This window comes from Sminthopsis crassicaudata, chromosome 2 (assembly GCF_048593235.1).
Source record: "Sminthopsis crassicaudata isolate SCR6 chromosome 2, ASM4859323v1, whole genome shotgun sequence".
NCBI classification, from domain to species: domain Eukaryota; kingdom Metazoa; phylum Chordata; class Mammalia; order Dasyuromorphia; family Dasyuridae; genus Sminthopsis; species Sminthopsis crassicaudata.
In genome coordinates this window covers 434,127,312-434,150,164 of record NC_133618.1, presented here as the reverse complement: position 1 = coordinate 434,150,164, position 22,853 = coordinate 434,127,312, and the positions used below count along the sequence as shown (strand labels likewise).

General features: G+C 41.6%; 1 protein-coding gene across 3 annotated transcripts in view; it reads left to right on the top strand.

Annotated features, from left to right (window-relative positions):
* The first annotated feature begins 2,530 nt into the window (after nucleotides 1-2,530).
* The window catches only part of HK3 (hexokinase 3), a 44,990-nt gene continuing 24,667 nt past the window's right edge, over nucleotides 2,531-22,853 (top strand). The window contains exons 1-9 of one of the 3 annotated variants that reach the window (XM_074292202.1): nucleotides 2,531-2,655; nucleotides 8,169-8,231; nucleotides 12,871-13,033; nucleotides 13,395-13,549; nucleotides 13,886-14,005; nucleotides 14,138-14,233; nucleotides 21,882-21,981; nucleotides 22,085-22,268; nucleotides 22,496-22,651. In XM_074292202.1, the coding sequence (XP_074148303.1) occupies nucleotides 8,208-8,231; nucleotides 12,871-13,033; nucleotides 13,395-13,549; nucleotides 13,886-14,005; nucleotides 14,138-14,233; nucleotides 21,882-21,981; nucleotides 22,085-22,268; nucleotides 22,496-22,651 (998 nt within the window). In that variant the 5' untranslated portion in view covers nucleotides 2,531-2,655; nucleotides 8,169-8,207. The remainder of the gene's footprint in view (nucleotides 2,656-8,168; nucleotides 8,232-12,870; nucleotides 13,034-13,394; nucleotides 13,550-13,885; nucleotides 14,006-14,137; nucleotides 14,234-21,881; nucleotides 21,982-22,084; nucleotides 22,269-22,495; nucleotides 22,652-22,853) is intronic. The other 2 variants (XR_012486707.1, XM_074292203.1) reach the window with 2 other exon arrangements.

The following is a 22,853-nucleotide window of genomic DNA, read 5'->3' as shown; positions in this document are numbered from 1 at the left end:
ATCACTTTTTTCTCATGCATAGTAAGTTGTCAAGTTTTTTTTTTTGTTTTGTTTTTTTACTTATCCTTTTTATTTTGTATTGATTTTTGGCCTCTTAAGTCAGCATTTCATTCCTGTGATTAATTTCATCCCTATTTACACTGTTTTGATGGTAGTCCCTTCATTTTCTTCCCTTCTATTTACCTGCTCGAAGTTCCTCAAAATTAATTTTCATACATTTATCTTTCTTTTTAAAATTTAACTCAACTCAAATTTATAAGAATTCAAGCCATTCCCCAATTGATAAATGGTAAAAGGATATGAACACATAATTTTCAGATGAAGAAATTGAAACCATTTCTAGTCATATGAAAAGATGCTCTAAATAATTATTGATAAAAGAAATGTAAATTAAGGCAACTCTGAGATACCACTACACACCTATCAGATTGTGCTAGGATGACAGGAAAAGATAATGCAGGATGTTGGAGGGGATGTGGGAAAACTGGGACACTGATACATTGTTGGTGGAATTGTGAATGCATCCAACCATTCTGGAGAGCGATTTGGAACTATACTCAAAAAGTTATCAAACTGCATACCCTTTAATCCAGCAGTGTTACTACTGGGTCTGTATTTCAAAGAGATCTTAAAGAAGGGAAAGGGACCCACATGTGCAAAAATATTTGTGGCAGGCCTTTTTGTAGTGGCAAGAAACTGGAAATAGAATGGATGCCCATCAATTGGAGAATGGCTGAATAAGTTATGCTATATGAAAGCTATGAAATATTATTGTTCTATAAGAAATGATCAGCAGGATGATTTCAGAGAGGCCTGGAGAGACTTAAATAAACTGATACTGAGTAAAATGAGCAGAACCAGGAGATTACTGTACATGGCAACAACAATATTATGAGAAAATCACTTCTGATGGACATAACTCTCCAACAATAAGATGCTTCAGACCAATTCCAATGATCTTGTGATGAAGAGAGCCATCTACACCCAGAGAGAGGACTGGGGGAACCGAGTATGGATCACAACATAGCATTTTCACTCTTTGTTGCTGTTTGCATTTTATTTTCTTTTTCATTTTTTTGCCAGTTTGATTTGATTTTTCTTGTGCAGCAAGATAATTGTATAAATATGTATGCATCTATTGGATTTAATATACATTTCTACTATGTTTAACATATATTGGATTACTTGCCATCTAGGGGATGGGGTGGAGGAGAGGGGGTAAAATTGGAACACAAGGTTTTGCAAAGGTTAATGTTGAAGAATTATCCATATGTTTTGAAAAATAAAAAGCTTTAATAAAAAAAATTAACTATCTCTTTTTTGACCTGTCTTTCCAATCAAGCTTATGGATTTATTTTAAAAATCTTCCTTCTCCGCTACCCTCCAATTTAATTCTAAGTAGCATTTATTTGCTATACCCCTTTCCAAGGAAGTTTTCCTTTGTTTTGTCTTCTTGATTATTTCTTTTCCATTTCATTCTGAATTGTATTTGTCAATTTGAGAGGCATACCCTTTTTCTTCCGGTATTCTCTTTTTGACCTTCATGAAGATGGAAAGCTTCTGAAATACCCATATTTGATACTCATTTTTATCCCATTTTTGTGTTAATGTGCTTGTAGATCTTATCCTATGCTCTCTGTTTTACCCTGCCTGATATACTTAGAAATATTAGTTTATTAAGCCAGAGTCAAACAGATGGTGGGTATGTCTCCTATTTTCCCTTAGTTTGATCACCCAACTTTTCTAATTTACTTAAATCATTCATTTCTCCTTCTCTGGTCATCCTCTCTGTTTCTCCAGTTCTCTAGGATTCTGAATGCTGGATGCCTTTAGGGAGGGGAGGCAATGTCGTGCAATGGAAAAGAACTGAAGGTAGAATCTAGGGATCTGGATTCAAATTCTGACTTTGTCCCTTACTTCCTATAGGATCTTGAACAAGATACAACATTTCCTCATCTTTAATATGAGGAGGTCCCCCCCCTGCTCTATAGCATGTGAAATTTAAGCTCATGAAATTTCCAAGTCTAGTCACTAGGATGCTAACAACAAAGACGATTTGGGGCTTGTACCTGCAGAAAGAACCTTCATGACCTATAAAATAAATATTCATCAATTAAACCTTCCTTGTATGATAGAGTTCTGGTCTGGGAAGCTGAAGAGACCTTGGTTAGAATTCCAGTTTACAAGCTATATGACCAGGGGTAAATCATGTCACTTCCATCAGCCTCAGTTTCTTCATGTATAAAATGGGGGCCTGCAATCACTACCACAGTATTACTGTGAGGATCCAGTGACAAAAATGTATGGAGAGTGCTTTGTGAACCACGTGGCCTTATTACAGTTATCAGTAACCTTCTGAGTTCCAGCTTCTGTGTCATCTTCCTGATCTTTGGAGACTCCTGCTTCATCTCGAACTCCTCTCAAGGCAGGCAATTGACCCAACCCAGATCATCAACCTAGACAGTTTATGGGGCAAGAGCCTTTGGAGGAAGGGGGCGGGGCCAGAGGCTTTATAATTCAGAGTCTCACTGGGTAATTTCACTCCAAAGCAGAACAGAAATCAACTAGAAGGATTCTGAAAGAAACAGAGAGATAAGCTTGGCCCTCGAATACTCAAGAGAAGTATTAAAGGAGCATCATAATCTCTATCTCAAGGTAAGAGACCAGTGAAGGATTAACAGATTTTAAGCCTCCTCTATTCCCTTCCTCATCCTCCCCCTTTCTCTGAGGCCCCACCACAGCCTATCCCTTGGCTGCTTCTTGGTCATATTAGAGGGAAAGAGGTAGGCAAGGGAGTTCCAGCTTCTGGATCCTGGCCCTGATGAGTATATTTCTCTATAGCAGATAGGAAAAAGAGAGGAAAGAGGGACTTCATATATCTTCTCCATTAACGGATTTAGCAAAGAGAACAAGGAACTATTAGGATTTGGTAATCTAGGGGTTGGGGGAGGATGTGATAGAAATTGTATGAGTGGCTGATTCTGGGCAGTCCCCTTTGGATAGCTCACGGGGGTCTGCCTGGACTCCTGAAGTGACTGGCAAAAGTCAGAACGCAATCATATTGTAAGTACTTCTATAGAGGGTGAGAAGGAAACTGTGAGTACATAGGAGGATACATTAAATGTCTATAATAATCCTTCTGATCTGTTTCAGAGGATTCTTACAAAGAATTCACGAAACAGTTTTTTATTATTAATACAAAGGCAAAAAGCTATAAGAAGAATGTACCTATTTTTCATAGGAGGTCATATTTTAGTCCATGATCCTGCAACCATGCAAAAAAATCCACCATACCAAGCCATGGAGACAGTTCCAGTTTTCTATAAATTGGTCCATATAGCATCAGATTCAGCTTACTGCCTCTAAAGACTAAATTTTATACTAAAATTTAAAACATTAAATATAAAACTCACATGCATACAAAGTCCACTCACCATACCTTTCACATATACTCAATGAAAGACCAATTTCCATTTTGAATGAGTAAAAGGGCAACATGACTATCATTGGAGAATTGAATCTTAATCACTCTTCCCAGTAGCTTCCTAAGAGAAGGATTACACTTTACAAACCATTTTCTGATCCATTCTTTTATCTTTAATCTGAATAACCCTGTGAGATAGGCAAGGCAGAGAGCAAACCCTTTATATAGAGAAAGAAACTTTGTCTATGTCTCTAGGGAGGTGTGAATCTCTATATATCTATACATATATGAGTATACATTGTCTTGTTTATTAATGTGCTTATACATACGTATACAGTATAATGTATATATGAGAATAGATATGTGTATATATATGAACACATTCATATGTGGCAAAACATGTGAGTGTGTATGTATGTAAAGTCAGACAGACACCCACATCTTCCCTGTCTAGAGACACGTAGAGGGAAAGACTTACAAACATACTTTCATTTTCTTTTTCTGAAGACAGCTGGTGGCTCAGTGGATAGAGTGCTGGATCTGAAGTCAGAAAGTCCTAAAATCAAATCTATCCTGTGTGACCCTTGGTAAATAGACCAATTTACCTCAATTCAACCTTCAATTGTGAAGCTCAATTGAAATAACCTATGTAATGAATTTCACAAACAACGTAGTCTATGAATATTATGAATATTAACTACTATAATTATAATCTTATGAACACACATATATATCCTGAATTCTAGCCCATCACCAACCTGTTGGGTATTTCCACCTAGAAATTGTGATTGGTGAAATCTGAAATAACTGAGGAAACAAAGGTTTGATGCTTACCAATTGCATAATAAATCAGCATCAGGCCTCTTCAGCTTGCTCTGGATCCTGAATATAGGACAAGACAGATTTTTATGCATTAAAAAAAGATGGCTAATCAGGATATATAAACCATGATGCAAGATTAGGCAATCTTGATTTTTAATTGGAGGATAGAGTAGGGGCTTTTCAAAATAGGGGTAGGGAGAATAAACAAGTTTCAAGGACTGGGAGTGAGGAGAGGTGGGCTTTTTCAGATGTGAAATGAGATGTCACTCGATTCCCACAGTTTATAAGCAGGTGGAATTTACAGGAAAATGAAACTGGAAGCTCTTTCTCCCACTTCCCCCACTTACACTTAGCCATCAAAATAAGAAATGGATCTAATTATATCATTTTACTACTTAAGAAACTTCAGTAACTTCTTTTTTCTTCCAAGATAAAGCCTACATTTTCAACCTAGTCTTTAAGGCTTTTTGCAATCTAATTTTAATTTACTTTTATAAATTTATTCTATGTTATTCCCCTTTATGCACTGTATATTCCCACTAAATCAGACTTTTAGTTGTCCTGGGAATTTGGCATTCCTACTTCTAATCAATAAGCAAGAATTTATTGAGTAGTTAGTACATGCTGGACATTGAAGATACAAAGCCAAAAAATGAAGTAGTCCTTGTCCTCAGAGAACTTATATTCTGTCGAGGGAGAAATACTTATAAACATATATTTATACATATTAAATTCATATGAAGTAATTTCACATGTACCTCCTTAAAAGGGAGGAAGAGAATGAATCTGGAATTCAAAGTTTTAAAAACAAATATAAAAAATTGGTTTCTGTGTAACTGGGGAAAATAAAAACATTAAATAAAAAATATGAAAAGGAAATAAATTAATATGAAGTAAATGCAAGGAAATTGATGGGGGGGAGTAGGAGAATTATCTCTTAGTAGCTAGCAAGTATTTAGAAAGTCTTTGTGTAAGAGGTGCCATTTAATCTGAGTTTTGAAGAAAACCAGGACTATTAAGAGGTAGAGATAATAAAGCACATTCTGTGCAAAGGTATAGAGCTGAAAGATAACTGTTATGGATGGAGAACAGTAAGATAGCCCTTTTGGTTGGATCATTGAGTGCAATAATAGGTAATAAGTTTGGAAAGGTAAGTTGGAGTCAGTTTGTAGGTAGAGAAAAGCTTTAAAAGCCAACTAAAAGTTTATATTTGATTCCATAGTCAATAGGAAATCACTGGAGTTTATTGAGCAAGGGAAATGACATGGGGAGAACTGTGTTTTAGAAGTATCCTTTAGGCAGCTTAAGTGGATTATGGATTGGAAAAGAGGGAGAATGGTGAGGAAGAACCAATTAGGAGGCTATCACAACATCTAAACTTAGAATTATAACTTGAACCCTGGGGCCATGCTTGTATGAGTGGAGAGAAGAGGATAGATGCAGGAGATATTGTGTAGGTAGAATCTACTGATTGAAAATGAAGTGAGACAAAGAGTGAGGAGTTGTGGATGTAGTGGTAATGAGAAGGACTTGTGATGTTAAAAAGAAGGGTAGGTTTGGGGGTGGGGAAAAGAATTTATTGCGTTTGAGATACCAAAGAGAAGTACAGTTAGGAGATCAGAAGGGAGATTGGGGATAAATTTGGGAGTCTCTTTATTAGAGATGATTAGCCCAGAAGAGTTTATGAGATCACTGAGGAAAAGTGCAGAGAAGAGAGCCCAGGACAGTCACAAACGCATAATTAGGGGATAGGGACGTGGATGATGACCCAATAAAGGAAGTTGAGAAAGGAGTGGTCTACCAGGAAGGAGTAAAGTTGAGATAGAGCAGTCACCAAAACCCACAAGAGTGAATGTAGAGGAGGAGATGTCAGTCAGTCAATGTTCCAGAACGGTCGAGAAGGATAAGGGTTTAGAAAAGGGCATCTGATCTATCTGATAAGAAATCAATGCTAACTTTGGAGAAGGCAATTTTAGTTGAATATTAGGTCAGAAACAAATTGAAGGATTTAAAAAGAGAATGATGAGAGGAAGTAGAGGCAAGGTTACAGACAGCTTTCTCTATTTGGCTGTGAAAGAGAGGAGTCTGGATCATGGCTTAGGGTGATAGTGTCAAGTTCAACAAAAAGAGAATCACTAAACTACATAAGGATCCCTGCAAGCCACATATTGGCTGAAGGATAAGGGAGAGCTGCTCATGTCTGAGAGCTATAATGAAATAAGTTTGTAGATTAGGAGAGCTTGAAGATGGGAGGGAAGGTGGTGTTTGTTGGGAACGTCTGCCAAGGAGATGGGAAGGAATGGGATCAAAGGGACAAACAGGAATTAGCTTGGTAAGGAGAAGGATATAGAAGAAAAAATTAATAGTTTAATCTTCATTTTAGGCACAAATCTGCCAGAAACAATTTAACATTGTTCTAATATTTAAGAAATTCCAGCTGAAAGAAATTCAAATTGGCAAAGTCCCTACTCTCCCTCCCTCATACCCAACGACTCTCTTCCCAAAACAATTTGAGGTAACATTTCACAGGACTCTTGAAGAAAAAAATCATAATGTATAAAATATGGTTTGAGATAACATTCCAGGAAAATTTAGTAACAAAATTCACCATCCCATTCCTTTCCAGACCATTCTCTTTAAGACATCTCTGAGACTCTTCCAGTGATTAGTAGCAAAATCTTGATGGGAAAGGATACATTATATATTTTGGTTTTAGGGGTTGGGGAAAGAGACTATCTTGTCACTTGCAGGAATGGTAAAGGTTATGCTACAACATGAAGAATTATTCTTTGCTCAACAATTTGCTCAACAATACGGTTCTCTTAAAAAAGCATTTTGTTTTACTTACTTTCCTAAAGGGAAAGGTCTTTTAAACTAGAGAAAATAATTTTCTCAATAAGCTAGGGAAAAATATATTTCTTAATATTTTAAGTTTTAAACCAAAGAGGAGGTTTTTAATATTCCATCCCCCATTTTTTGGAGACTAAATCTCTCTATTTTGTCCAGGTTAGAAACCAATAATCACTCATAGATGGGCCTTACTGCTGATTAGCATGAGAGCTTTGACCTGCTCCTTTTCCTACCTGAGCCATTTTGCTCCATTTTGGGCACTTTGGTGATCTCTTCTTCCACCCTTGTCCTAGGGGACGGCATTCCCCTAGGGTGTGGCAGCATTCACCATTTTGATGGTTGATTTAGTGAGGAAGGCACCTGATCAGTTTTAGCCCTTCTGCAGCTCTCAGCTCCAGAGCTCTGGTCATTCACCAGCTTCTGCCTCCAAGGTATTAGGAATTTCTGCACCTGATATCAGCTTTAATATACTTTCATAAGGATCTCCTCCATTCCTTCCCATTGGCTATTTCTCAGACCTTAAGATGTTCCCTTCCTGGTCTCCATCTCTCAGAATCCTATTTCAAGGCTCAGTCCAGGCACTATCTCCTATGGAATGCTTGTCCTGATGCCCCAATCATTAGCGTTCTCTCTCTTCTCCAATTACCTCATATATGCTTATCTGTATGCATGCTGTACAATGCAAACTTCTTGAGGGCTAGATACTATCTTGTTTCTGGTTTTGTATGTCTGGAGCCTACCCTAGTGTTTTCCTATCCAATAAATACTTATTAAATGTTTTAAAAAAGTGTGCTTACATGTCAGGATGTTTCTGATTGCAACTGTATGTGTTTAGAATGTGCACATTCACTTTTCCATATCATAAAGGAGTTGAATGACTCAATGGGAAGGAGCAGAAGGGGTAAGAGGAGCTCACATTCTCTATCCCTCCCTTCCTCTTGAAAAGGACACCAGAGACAGTCCATGGAGCCATTTCTGCCCACAATTCTATGGAAGAGGAGGAAACTGAAAAGGCTGAAGTCCATGAAGTAAGCCGGACCTCCCCTTATTTCTTTGTGCTCTCCTTCCACAGACAACTCCAGTGGACTCTACTCTGCCTGAGAACTCAGTCATGAAGGAGAACACCCTAGAGTTGGTAAGCTTGGTGTCTGACCCGTCCTAAACATGCTGCTTGACTTCCTTTCCCTCCTCAGAGCCACCCAGTCCCATCAGCATGCCTGCCTATGCTTTGGCTGCCCTGGGAGGCAGGAGAGTGAGTGAGCACTGGACCAACTCAGAGACCTGGGCTCGTGCCTCGGCTGCCAGGCTTCCTGGCTGTGTTACTCTGGGCAAGTCATTTCTCTCTGAGCGCTTGTTTCTTCTTCTGTAAAACCTGTTAGTTTCTTCCTTCCTGGGTCATGACGAAGTACAAACGTGCTTTGTAAATAGCTTAAGCACTATGGAAACGAGAGCTGCTGTTATTATTCTGTCAAAGATGATGGGCCTGGAATAGGTTGGCATTGCCTGGGCAGTGCCCTAGACAGCCTCTTCTGCCCTGTATCACAAGTTGGCATCATGGGATAGCAGAAAGAGCACTGGATTCTCTCCAAATACTCACTAAGTGGACAGGGGAAAGTCAGTTTTCCTCAGGGTCAATAAGGTAAAGGGAAGGATGTGAATTAGCTAATGGCTTCTGAGGTCTCTAAGGTCCCAACTTTTGATGCTGGGCTATCTTCAGACTCTTCCTCCAACCCTGAGTCTCCAGGAGGCAGACAGAAATGAGCTGGACAGAATGGTTTGGGTGAGGGGTCCATTCCAGCTCTGACCTTTCATAATTCTGGAGCTTATTCAATATCGTTTGTCCTTCATTCTGGAAGAGGACGTGACATCAGGGAGATGATGCTGCAACATGCAAGGGAGCCGGATCTAAGTGAGAGAGAGCTCGAAGCTCATAAACTCAAGCATCTTTTAGTAACCATTTAGTCCAGGCCTCCTCACTTGACAGAGAAAGAAACTGAGACTCCAAAAAAAGGAAAGTAGCTTGAATAATGGCCCAGTGAAAGTCACTGGGGAGGGCCAGCATCAGATCTTTGGGTCTCCTCAGAGCACCTTTGTCTGTACCACTCTCCTGTCACTGAGTAGGGTCTATATAATCTTTATTTTTCAGTAGCACAGGCAAAGGCTTTTCCTCAAGACTATTACTTGCAGTAAGTAGTCCAAGTGTTATGAGTCCTATTTTAGAGATGAGGAGCCTGAGGCACAGAACTGCCTTGTTAGCCAAGGCTTCCTAAGCAGAGGAGTCAGGATCCAGATCTGTTGCTTTTACTACACTGCCCTTCCAGAGACTTCCCTCGCCACAGACCTCTGAGATGCACCCCAAGCTAAGTAGCAAAGGAAAGGCATAAGGGAGGGCTTAGTGTTCGGAGCTACAGAGTATCAGCCGTGCCTTGGTTTGGGGGGGGGGAGACAACCTGTGGCCTCCCAAGGTTTCTTGTCCCACTGCTTTCCTCCACTGCCCCAGCACCTGGTCACTTAGGGCAAAGGCAGGTGATTGCAAAAATTAGACATGTAGAGAACTTTGAAGTTTACAAAGCACCTTTTATGTATTACATCAAATGAGATTAAATCCACACTAAGATGTACCATAGATATCCCCATTTTACAGGTGAGGGAACAAAGTATCTATGGTCACACAATAGTTTTACACCCAAGGTAGAATTTGAACCCAGGTCTCCTGCTGTCAGGTCCAGCCCCTTCCACTACACCACACAACCTTCAAGGAATTGACCACGGTCCAGTTCCAAAGAGAGAGACATTGTTGTCATTTGAGATGTGCAGAAGCTGAGGACTGGGGAAATTTATTGATCCTGGCCAGGCCTTTGACTGTGAAGAGCCATACCATCTTCATCTCTAGGAGACCAATCAATCAACATTTAAAAAGCATACAAAAAAGAAGCAAGAAACAGTCCCTGTCCTCAAGAAGCTCACAGTTTCAAGGGGAATGCAACAAACAAATATGTACAAGCCACAGACAGGAGAGATAGGAAATCATTTACAAAGAGACGGAACTAGGATTAAAAGAAGTCAGGAAAGGCCCCCTATAGAACATGATATGTTAATTTGGGCTTTAAAGGAAGCCAAGGAGTCAGAAGGTAGAGATGAGGAGCTTAGCACGATGCTTGGCACATAGGGAGCACTTAACATTTATCAATTGCTGGAGGAGGGAGAACACTCAGGCATGGAGGATAATCAGAGAAAATGCCAGAATGCAGAAATGGGGGGCTCTGTTTGTGGGGCCTGGGAACCAGTATTCCTGAATTAAAGAGTATATGGCGGAGAGTAAGGTATAAGAAGACGGAGACATAGGGGACTAGGTTAGGAAGGACTTTGAATGTCAAACAGCATTTTGTATTTGATCCCGGAGGCAATAGGGAGTCATCAGAGTTCTTTAGTAGGAGTGGGAGGGTTCGGAGTGACGTAGTCAGACTCACACTTTAGGAAAATCACTTTGGTGGCTGAATAGACATTGGATTGCAAGGGGGAGGGAGTTGAGGCAGACCTAGCAGCAGACCATTGCCAGAATCCAGGTGTGGGTGATGAGGACCTTAGCTCTCAGAGGAGAGAAGGGGATGTCATCAAAGATGAGCAAAGGTGAAGTCGACAGGTCAAGCATTGGGAATGGGTGGGAGAGTGAGGAGTTCGAGGGTGACTGGGAGGATCTGGGAGGATACACTGACAGAGAAGGTGGCGGGGTGGGATTTAGGGGAAAAGATATCGAATTTCGTTTTGGATCTAGTGAGTTTAAGATGTGTCCATCCAGCTCAAGATGTCTGAAAGGCAGTCAGAGATGTGAAAATGGAGAGCAGCAGAGTCTGGGGCAGAAGTAAAGCTGAGAGGAGAGATGGTAATTTAAATTCATGGGAGGAGAGATCACCAAGTGCAGTAATGAAGAAGGGAAGGAAAGAGCTGAGAACAGAATCCTTTGAGACACCTAAGATCTGGGGATAGGATCTGGATAGGAATCCAGTGAGGAAGAGAGTTAGAAAGCAGAAATGCTCGGCTGTGCAGCTCTGGGATGGGTGGGGGGACCTCCGACTATAGGTGGGTTGTCTCTCCAGTTGCCTCTCTCACCTGAATTTGCTCCAGGTTCTGGAATCCCTAATTATGGCTCTGATCACTGCTACTCATTAGAGAGTGTTTTCATTTAAGTAACAGGACTAGAAGCAAATTAAAAGCATGAGAAAGGAGATGGGGAAATGGAGAGAATGAGTGGAGACAGCTTTTTCTAAGAGTCTGGTTGTGAAAGGGAGAATAGATACAGGATGACAGCTTGTGAGGAGATAGCAGTTAAGTGAGATTTTTTTTTTTTTTTTGGAGCATGGGGAAGACTTGAGCTTGTTTGAAGGCAGGAGGGGAAGGAGCCAAAAATTTTAAAAGGTTGAAGATGACACAAAGAGGAGATGATCAAAAGAGTCCATTTCCAGAGAAGGTGAGAAAGCATGGGGTCAGGGATACAAGCCCAAGCACTGGCCTTGGCAGGAAAAAAGGTTTTCCTTAGAAATCTGAGGACAGGAAAGGATGAGGGATGAAAAAGTAGAAAAGTTCTGAGACAGAGAAAAGGGGAGGAGAGGAAGCTCATGATGGACAGCCAATGTTGTCTATAAAGAAGGAGGTCGGGAAATTTGCTATGAGGAGCACAGTATATAGAGACTGAGGGAAGCAAAGGTTTCCACCAGCCATGGTGGGGAGTGAGACAGAGAGTAAGTCAGTGAAGATAAAAGAGGTCAGTCTCTGCTTGAAGCGTCTAGAGGGGGCAGAGCAACAGAAGGAGCCTCTCTTTCTAGATCCCAGCCCTGAGGTTCATGGCTAGGCATGTGTGTGGAAGCCTGGTGGAAAGAACAAAGAGAACACTAATTTTGGAGGGAGAAGTCCATTGAAACCCTGGTTCTGGGCAGAGGAACAGAAGGAGTCTCTGTTTCTCTCTAGATCCTAGCCCTGAGAATTTGTGGCTGTGCATGTGTTTGGAAGCCTGGTGGAAAGAACATAGAGAACACCAATTTTGGAGGGAGAAATCCATTCAAACCCTGGTTCTATTAAAGTTGCCTTACTTTGAGCTAGCCAGTTCCTTCCTCTGGGCTTCAGTGCTCTCATCTTTCAAATGAAAGGGTAAAACAATCTCTTCAGGCCTTTCTAACACTCAATAACTGATCCCAGTGGTGTACTCTTGGACAAGTCACTTTACCAAGATTTAGTTTTCCCTTCTATATTTCAATAATAACAGCTGTACATCTCTCACAGACTGAAGGAAATAAACATTTATTAAGCACCTACTCTACTGTGTTCCACTGTGCTAAGCATTTCATAAATATTATCTCATTTTATCCTCTCAATAATGCTGGGATTATCCTTATTATCATTCCTATTTTTACAGTTGAGGAAACTGAGGAAAGCAAGTTCAGTGGCTTGCCCAGGATCTCATAGCTAACTAAGTGTCAGAGGCAGGATTTGAACTAGGAACAGTACTTTTTTCTTTTCTTTTCTTTCTTTTTTCTTTTCTTTTCTTTCTTTCTTTCTTTTTTTTTTTTTTTTTGAGGAAGTGCTTCATAAACTTTTGCAGACTCCAGCATGAGGTACGATGGTTGTTATTTCAAGGTGAGAAAGGACCAGCTACATTTTCTGAGGCTGGAAGTCAACTTGTCCCAATCCTTTGGGAGAGAGCGAGAGCTGACACGTGAATGGGAAATGCTGGGCTCAGCTAGGCTTTTGCCACATGCATGGCCCCTCATTCTTTCCAGGTGCAGCAATGCCTGAACCGGTTCGATGTGACGGAGGAGCAGCTGCAGCAGATCCAGGCTGGCATCCTGTGGGACATGGAGCAGGCCTTGCGCAGGCAGGCAGGCTCTTCCCCCTCTGTCCAGATGCTGCCCACCTATGTTCGATCCACTCCTCATGGCACAGGTGGGTTTTGGGGCTTTCATAGGCCAGGTCCCTGAGAGGCACTTGCACCCCAAGGGGGAAGTCACTCCTGATCCCACTTCCCTGAGCTAGGTGCCAGGGCTCAGGATCTCAGGTCCTGCTCACTTCAGACAAAGGCCAGTTGCCAGCTGTTGGGATTGTTGTTGGGGTCTGGGCCAACAATTAGAATCCCATCAGCCTCTCTCTTTATTCTTTTCTAGCAACTAGAGGGTCTTGGGAAGTTCAGTAGGCAGGGAGGTGAGGGGCTGGAGATAGGGGAAGACTTAGATTCTCCTGAGGAAGGCAGCTGCAGGAAACAACCTTCCTGTTCCTGTTTTTTCCATTCTTCCATTGCGGACCCCAGAACAGGGCGATTTCCTGGTGTTGGAGCTAGGGGCCTTGGGAGCCACTTTGCGGGTGCTGTGGGTGACACTCACAGGCAGCTCTGGCCCAAGAAAAGAACCAGTAAGCCAGGAGTTCACCATCCCCACAGAAATCACGCTTGGCACTGGACCACAGGTGAGCTGCTGGGTCTGCAAGGGCTCTGCTGGAGGGGTGCCCTAAAGGCCCTGGCAAGCCCTGGGGGAAGGGGGCAGAACTTGATCTCCTGTGGCCCCTGGAGGCATAGTGTCCAGTCAGCATTTCCAGAGGCCTAGTCTCTGTTTGGATACAACGGACCGGAGTGCAGTGTTCATGTCCCTAGAAGTGGCCTTTGTCATAGGGCTGGGATTTGGAGGCACAAGATAACCACCACAGAGGTCAGAGCCTCTCACTGTAGCCTGCCTCCCCTCCTCCCCACTTGTCCCACACTTCCCTGATCACCTTCCCCAGCAGCCTCACTCCCTGCTCCTACAGCTCTTTGACTTTGCTGCTGGCTGCTTGGTGCAATTCCTGGACCAGCTGCAGGTGGGGTCCCAACCCATCCAGTTGGGCTTCAACTTTTCCTTCCCCTGTCACCAAACAGGCCTCAACCAGGTAAGATGGTGGAGCACTGGGGGCTTTCAGCCTATGGTGAAGTAGAAACTTCTCTTTGAGCTGTATGTGGGAGGGAAACAGAAGAAGAAAGACAGCAGAGAGGATTAATTGCTTTTTTTGCTCTCTTTGCAGAGCACCCTTATTTCCTGGACCAAGGGCTTCAGGTGCAGTGGTGTGGAAGGCCAGGATGTGGTGCAACTGCTGAGAGAGGCTATCCAGAGGCAGGGGGTGAGAAGGATGAAAGTACTGGGTGAGGGAGGGGGAATTTGGGTAAAGAAAATACCAGTGATTTTACGAGCATCCTCAACAGGACAGTGAGGCTGCTTATGTGGATGGACAGGGATCATTCAGGTCCTGGTCCTGCTAATCTGCTAATTATGATTTGTGTGAACCTGGGCAGTGGAATCTGTTCTGGGTCATGATTTCTTCCTCCGAAAAATGAGGCCATTGGACTAATCATCCTGAAGGTCCCTTCTATCTCTAAATCTTCAAACTCCCATGAGCATATAGTTAATTAGCCAGAAGAGATATGGAGCAATGCAAAGTACGGATTTGGAGTCACAGGATTTCTGAGTCATCTATTTTACCAATATACATTACCCATTCCCATCTCTGGACTTTAGTTTCCTCTTCTGTAAAATGGATTGGATGGATGGTCTCTAAAGTCTTTCTCTAAAGTCAATTCTTTTTTTTTAATAGTATTTTATTTTTCCAAATACATGCAAAGATAACTTTCAACACTCACCTTTGCAAAATTTTGTGTTCCAATTTTTCTCCCTCTTTTCTCTCTTCTCCATTTCAAGATAACAAGCAATCTGATATGTTAAACATGTGCAATTAGACATATTCATATTTGTCATCCTGCACAAGAAAAATCAGATCAAAAGGGAAAAAATACACGAGAAAGAAAAAACAAGCAAGCAAACAACAATAAAAAGACGAAAATACTATGCTTTGATCCATATTCAGTCTCCATAGTTCTCTTTCTGAATGTGGATGCCACCTTTCATCACATCTATTGGAATTGCCTTGAATTGAATTGAAAAGAGCCAAATTATAAGGTCAATTTGTATGTGTTTTTTCTTTATTTTTATTTTAATAGTATTTTATTTTTCCAAATACATGAAAAGATAGTTTTCAACATTCACCTTTGTAAAACTTTGTGTTCCAAATTTTTCTCCCTCTCTTCCCCTGTCCCTCTTCTGGAGACATCAAACAATGTGATATCAGTTAAAAATATGCAATTCTTCTAAACATAATATAAAGTCAATTCTTAAAGAAATTAATTGAGGCTATTTACTGGAAAATCAAATGTTGAGGCTTACATATTTTGGTCACACAATGAGAAGACAGGTCTCATTGGAAAAGAGACTGATTCTGAGAAAGATTGAAGGCAAAAGGAGAAAGGGATGGCAGAGTATGGGATGGATAGATAGTGTCATGGAAGTCATGAACTTGGACAGGTTTTGAGAGGTAGTGGAGAAGAGAAGGGCCCAATGTATTATGGTTCATGGAATCATGGAAAGTTGGACATGACTGAAGAACAACAATAACAGGGTCTTTATCAGCTTTATTGTTGTATTTATTACTCTGAATATTTATCAGAAGCTTACTATGGGTCCATTCCTCTTAGGGTGGACAAAAATGACTCAACTATCCCAGAGGAGCTCTTGCTCCTGGGGAGATAACATGCATACAAAGCTTCCTAAGGACACCAAGCAGCTTTTGCTATAGGCCCAAGGAGGAATAGTGTTCTAGGAGTTCAGAGAAGAAAAGAGATCAGAATGTGCTGGACCAGCCAGAACCCATCATACTCCTAGCTCTACAATTCTCTGCTTGTATTGAAGTGAGCCTCAGACGATAGATAGGTTTTAGATTGGTCCCCCAAGAGAAGATGGTTGTAATGGAGATACAGGAGTGATATGCAAGGGATATAGGAAAGAGTATGTAGTGTCTTTGAGTATGAAGACCAACCTGACTTTAGCTTAGTTGGACAATGGCAGGAGATGAAGGTACGAAAGTGAGGTGAGATTGGACTAGGTGTTGCTTCAATTGTCAGGCAGTAGTTTGGCTGTTCCTCTGAAGAAGGTAGGGAGCCATGGGAGTTACATGATAAACATGGCATTTTAGAGAGGCAGAGGGGGTTGTATGCCCAGAAGAGGGAAGAGAGACTCGATAGCGGAAGAATGACCAGGAGGCAGTTATAGTAATCTGGGCAAAAGGTGATAAGGGCTTGGCCTAGGCCAGGGACTGGAAATAAGATGGGTTGAACAGATGGAAGAGAAAAGACTTTACCAACTGCTGAAATATATATATATATATATATATATATATATATATATATATATATATATATATATATATATATATATATCTGTGAGTGGGATGTAAAAGAGCCAAGTCACAAATGACATGAGGTTTTTAGCCCAAGGGACTAAGGGAATGATGGTGCTGTTGACAGAAATTAGGAAGGTAGGAGGAAGAATGAGTTTTGGGGAAAAGCTAAACTCACTTTTGGACATTTTGAATTTGAGAGGTGCTAATGGAATATCCAGGTAGAAATTTCTGTTCTCAGATAAAAGACTGGAGAAAGAAATAAGGAAGTTGGCTGGAGATGAGAGACAGATAACATGGCAATGGGTGGGATTGGAAGAGAGGAGAAAGACTATATAGTACTCTAAGCTACTATATGGTAGCTATTTACAAGAGGAAGTTAGTTTGATGATTCAAAAAACTGGTATGTTTGACAGATGATAAAGCTAAAGTAAAGCCTTGAGGAAAAGGTCACAGTAAGAGAATCAAGAAGAGTACAGAAGGACAGGATGAAATGTAGGAGAAAGTAGTGTCATGTAGGAGAACGTGGTTGGAAGTTTTAGCATATACAGAAATGTCAAAGAGAATGCAGATTGAGAAAAGATCATAAGACCTGATGATTAGGAGGTCATAAGTGATCACAGAGACAAGGAATTCTGTGGAGTGATAGGAACTAAAGCCAAGTAGGTAGTTAGAGAAGCAGGAATGGTGCCTCATGGGAACTCAGACTTACAAGCTGGAAAAGACCTTGGAGTATATTTAAGGAGATGGAGAGAGTAACTACTCAGTAGACGGGTATGACCACGAATGAAAGGATAGAAATAAGAGTGGCTGCTCAAGGGGGGTGGGGCACCATTTAGAGATTTTTCCCCCCAACATAAATAAGATCTGAACCTGTTAGAAGGCAAAGGAGATGGTTCTGGTGCATCTCCACATTGGGGGCAGGACAATTGTCATGGCTTCTAGGGCGTGTATGAGAGAACATTTATTTGATAATTGGTAAAACTGAAGTTTGTTGATTAAGATGGCTAGCTGGGAAAGGTCCAGCTGGCTGCCACAGATGTCCTAAGGACCAGTGCCACTTGAGTGACTCATAGTCTCTTCCATTCTTACCCATCCTATCTATTCCATTTAATTCAACAAATATTTATTCATTTATTAAATGTATTCATTTAATAGTATTATGTAAATAGTTTTAAAATTTACAATAGCATTTTATTTTTACAAATATATGTAAGAAATAGTTTTCAACATTCATTCTTGTAAGATTTTATGTTCTAATTTTTTCCCCTCCTTCCTAATCTCCCCCCGCCCCAAGATGGCAAGCAATCTGATATAAATTAAATATGTGCAATTCTTTTAAGCATATTTTCAAATTAGACCAAAAGGGAAACAGCTATGAGAAAGAAAAAAGTAAACAAGCAAACAAACAAACAAAAAATGAAAAGATGCTTTGATCCACATTCAGTCTCCATAGTTCTCTCTTTCTGGATGTGATTGGCAATCTCCATCCCAAGTCTTATTAGAATTGTCTTGAATCATTCCATTGTTGAGAAGAATCAAGTCCATCACAGTTGTTCATCACATAATCTTGTTTTACCCAACAAACATTAAAGGCCTATAAAGTACAAGCACTGTTGGCACTGGGGATGCAAAGACCCAAACAATAACAAAGACCCCTGCCTTTAAGGGTCTTAAAATCTTCGGGGATAATAGAAAATGTACACAGAGAAATAAAAGTAACTTAAGTAATTTGTTTTAAATCCTTAAGTAACTTAAATAATTTAAGGATTTGAAACAAGACTGATCAACAACAGCCCACAGTAGAAGGAAATACCTGGCCTGAACTTTGAAGGAAGGTATGGATTTGAAGATGTAAGAAGGGAGTACATTCCAGACACGGGGACCAGACCTGTGCAAAGGTCTGGAGATGGGAAATGGATATTGTTGGCAAGGTAGACAGTTGTTTGGGTTGGCTGGAAGGTAGAATTAAAAAGAAAAGTGTTATGAAATAATGCTTGAAAAGTAGGTCTGAGCCAGATTCAGAGAACTTTAAATGCCAGACCGAGGTTTCTGTATTCTATCCTTAGAAGCCACAGGGAACCACAGAAAGAAAGTTGTTGAGCAGGTAGTAATTTGGCCAGACCTGCATCTTAAGAATATTAATTTGCCAGTTAGATGGAGGATGGAGGGGAGAAGGGAGAAACTGGAAGCAGGGAGACCAATTAGGAGGGTGTCTGGAAATAGTACAGGTGAAAAGTGATAAGGGTCAGAACTACAGAGACACTGTTGTGAGCAAATATGAGAGATACAAAGGGGGGGAATGACAAGACTTGGCAACTGATTAGCTGTGGGTTTGGGGGAAAGTAAGTTTCCTTCCAGAGTACAGGACTAGGAACTGCGGATGAGAATTGCAAAGAGACAAAATTTAGGTTTGATATTAGGAAAAGCATCCTGAAACAAAAGCTGTTCTGAAATGGAATGGGCTGCCACAGTTGTTGACTATGGCACCTCTCCAGTTTGAGGGGAGAGAAGGGGATGAATGTGAAAGATGCTGTGGAGATATGAGCTGTGAATGAGGCTTGGTGGCTGACAATATGAAAGATAAGGAAAGGGAATATTTGATCCTCACCACAACTCTAGAAGGTAAATGCCTATTTTATACCCATTTTACAGTTAAGGAAACTGTGGCAGATAGAAGTTAAGTGGCTTGCTTAGGGTCACCCAGTTAACTGATCAGTGGCTGAGGGAGAGGGAAGAACAGAGGATGATGCTGAGATTGTGAAACTGGATATCTGGAAGAAAGTTGCTTCCTTCATCAGATTTAGGGGGATTATGGAGAAGGGATGGGTTTTGAGCAAATTTAATGAGTTCAGTTTGAATAGATTGACTTTGAATCCAGCAAGCAGCTGGCAAAGCCAGACTGGAGTTCAGGAGAGATTTTACAAGTGGATATATAGATTTGAGAGGAATCTGTGTAGAGAGAGTAAGTCAATCCATGGGAGCTGATGAGATCACCAGGAGGGTTTAGGATAGAGCCTTGGGGGACCCATGCTTAATGAGGAAGGCATGGATGTTAATCCAGCTGAGGAGACTAGTCAGCTAAGGATGGCCAGCACCAAGATAAGCATGCTGCCATGGAGGCCAGGGATTTATTCCTGGCTCCTGTCAGAACTGGCTTCATGTAGCTATCCTTTTGTTTCAGCCTCTACTTTTTTAATGAGCTCCATGCCTCCAATCTCCAATCCAACCTTCCTACTCCTGTCAGAATAATCTTTGGTTTAAGGTAATCAATTACTAAGCACTCATTAAACACCTTTTATTTGCCTGGCTCTGTGGACTAGATGTTGGAGATACAAAGATAAAATTGCCCTCATTCCAACCTTTTACAATTTGGTGTCGATCTGTCTTCATTTCCAGATTTATTGGGCATATACTCCTTCACCCACTTAACATTCTAGTCAAATTAGCTTATATGCTATTCCCTGAATAGAACATTCATCTCCCATCTCCAGCCCTGCCTTTGTACAAGCTGTTGCCCATGCCTTACCTTCACCCCCAGAGAATCCCTAGAGTCCTTCCAAAATAAGTTCAAATGCTACTTGAAATTTATCTCATTTCCCCTTATTGCAAATCCCCACTCACCTCTGTTTTTTGCTTACTTTGTAAATATTTCAGTTCTTTTCTGTGTAAAGTTGTTTTACCTGCAATAAAAGCTTTTTTTTTAATCTCCACATCTAGAATAATTCCTGATACATAGGCCCATAATAAATGTCAATAGAATGTTGACTGAATTGTTAGGTATGGACAGGGTCATTTACTAGAAGGAACTTAGAGATCATCTCATTCACTTCCTTTATTTACAGAGGAGGAACTGAACCCAGAGAAGGTATTCAGGGTCCCCTAAATTATAGACATCAGAGTCAGGATTTGAAGATGGATTTCAATACTCCACATGAATCAGGAAGTCACACTTTTTGTCTCAGATTCAAGGCCCAATCTGGTGCCATTCCATCTCTCCATATATCTTCTATTTCTCTTCTCCCCAAACTGTCTTTACTGGTCATTGACCATTTGTTTCCCTAAGTATGTCTCTATGCTTGTATGACTTTTTTTTCCTTGTCAAATTAGAGTCTTTTTTCCCCTCTAAAGTTAATATGTAGTTTTCCTCAATTACATGTGAAAACAATTTTAACCTTCTTTTTTGCACTCTTTATTAAATATTTTTAGGGGCAGCTAGGTGGTGCAGTGGATAGAGCACCAGCCTTGAATTCAGGAGGACCAGAGTTTAAATCTGGTCTCAGACACTTAACACTTCCTAGATGTGTGACCCTCAGGGAAAAAAAAGATTTTTATTTTCAAAATGTATGCATAGATAATTTTCAACATTCATCCTTGCAAAACTTTGTGTTCCAAAATTTTCCCTCCCTTCCCCTCATCCTCTCTTCTAGATGGCAAGTAATCCAATATATGCTAAACATGTGCAATTCTTCTACACATATTTCCACAATTATCATGTTGCACAAGAAAAATTAGATCAAAAAGGAAAAAAATGAGAAAGAAAACAAAATGCAAGCAAACAACAACAAAAAGAGTGAAAATGCTAGGTTGTGATTCATACTCAGTTCTCCCAGTTCTCTTTCTGGGTATAGATAGCTGACCTGAATCACCTCACTGTTGAAAAGAGCCAAGTCCATCACAATTCATCATTATATAATTTTAGCATTTTTTTCCAATTTTGAGTTCCAAATTATTTCTCTCTTTATAGAAGAGATTTTAAAGATCATCTCATCCGCCTTTATTTACAGAAGTTGAACTGGACCTAGAAAAGTTTTTTAAGGTCACCTTATTCTCTTCCCCCCCACATTGAAAAGGCAAGCAATTTGACATAGACGATACATGTGCAGTCCTGCAAACATTTCCGTGGAAGTCATGTATAGTTCATTCTTTAGAGCACAACTTTAGGAAACCTTCCAGGAAGACCTCCGCAATCCTCTGATCAGGAATAACTTTGTCGAAGGCCACTCCGTTCTTCCCTTCTGAATTTGGATTGACGTATGGTGTTAATGTCGGCTCTGAAGGCAGAACTAGCAGCACTGGGCTGAAGTTGTGGAGAAGAGCTTTGGTTTGGGGTCAGGAAAAGCTTTCTGATGATTAGAACTCTCACAAAGTGGAATGGGTTAACTTGGAACTGAGCAGGTTTCCCATTCTTGCAACTTTCCAGGCCTCTCTTCAAGAACAGTACTGTTGAGAGGGACACCTGCTCAGGTATGAGTTGGACTAGGTGAATAACAGAGTCTCTTCCAATTCAGATTCTGTGATACCCCCTTCTAGACTTAGTCACATCTAAACTTTGTGTCTCTCCTAGTACTTTACCTAGTGCTTGACAAACAGTAGGTGCTGAATAAATGTTGAGTGAATGATGTATTAAATTTCAATGATCCCAGGAATGTGCATCAGATTTAGGTTCCACTCATGTTGGAGCCCCAAGGGCCCAGCGATGGCTCTGATGGGCAGGGGTGGTGACCCTTTGCCAGGCTCCCACCACGCTCTCCTTCCCCAGGCCTACAGCATTGATGTGATTGCTGTAGTGAACGACACTGTGGGCACCATGATGAGCTGTGACCCTGCGCCCCAGGCCTGTGAGGTTGGACTTGTTGTAGGTGAGGAGGCTTTTGCTCAGTGGGCACCAGAGCCCAGGACTCCGGGGGTGGCTCCCCTGCCCACTCGTCTGCAGAGCCTTTGACCAGTCTCCTCCGGCTACAGACATGGGCACCAACGCCTGTTACATGGAGGAGGTCCAGCACGTAGTGGAACTGAGGGAAGACCGGGGCCGTGTCTGTGTGAACGTCCAGTGGGGTTCCTTTGGAGACAGTGGGGCTCTGGAGCCTGTGCAGACGCCCTTTGACCTTCAGCTGGACCAGGAATCCTTGGACCCCGGGACACAAAGGTGATGCTGAAGGGACACTGGAGTTGGGGGGGATTGGGAGGCTTGGTTTTCTGTGTCCTGACACCTGGTGCCTTTTTGAAGGAGGTGCCAGGTCTCTTAGAGGTGGGGCTATTGCCCTCTCATCCTCCTCTCACTCTAGGAGGTGGGCCTAGGGTTCCCATTCGGCTTCCCTGCCTTGGAGACAAGGCTCATAATTCTGGAGGTTCTCTTTCTGCTCTGGCCCCTAGGTTTGAGAAGATGGTTGGGGGTCTGTACCTGGGAGAGCTTGTTCGCTTGGTGCTGATACACTTGGCTGGCCAGGGGGCCCTTTTTGGTGGCATCACTTCCCCTGCCCTGCTAACCCACGGGTCTGTGCACATGCAGCATGTGATGGAGATAGAGGAGTGAGTTGGGGAGCACTAAGAGTCCCTGATTTGTGGAGGAGGAAGATTTGGGTCACTCACCTGAGGTGGGAGGGCTGTTGGAAGTCCCTCCTAAAGGGGCATGTGCACGCCATGGTGGGCATGGGAATTAGGGACAGATGACCAGGGGCCCCTCAGCAACACTCACCCTCCTTGCAGACCCCTGGGCATTCAGACCTGGATA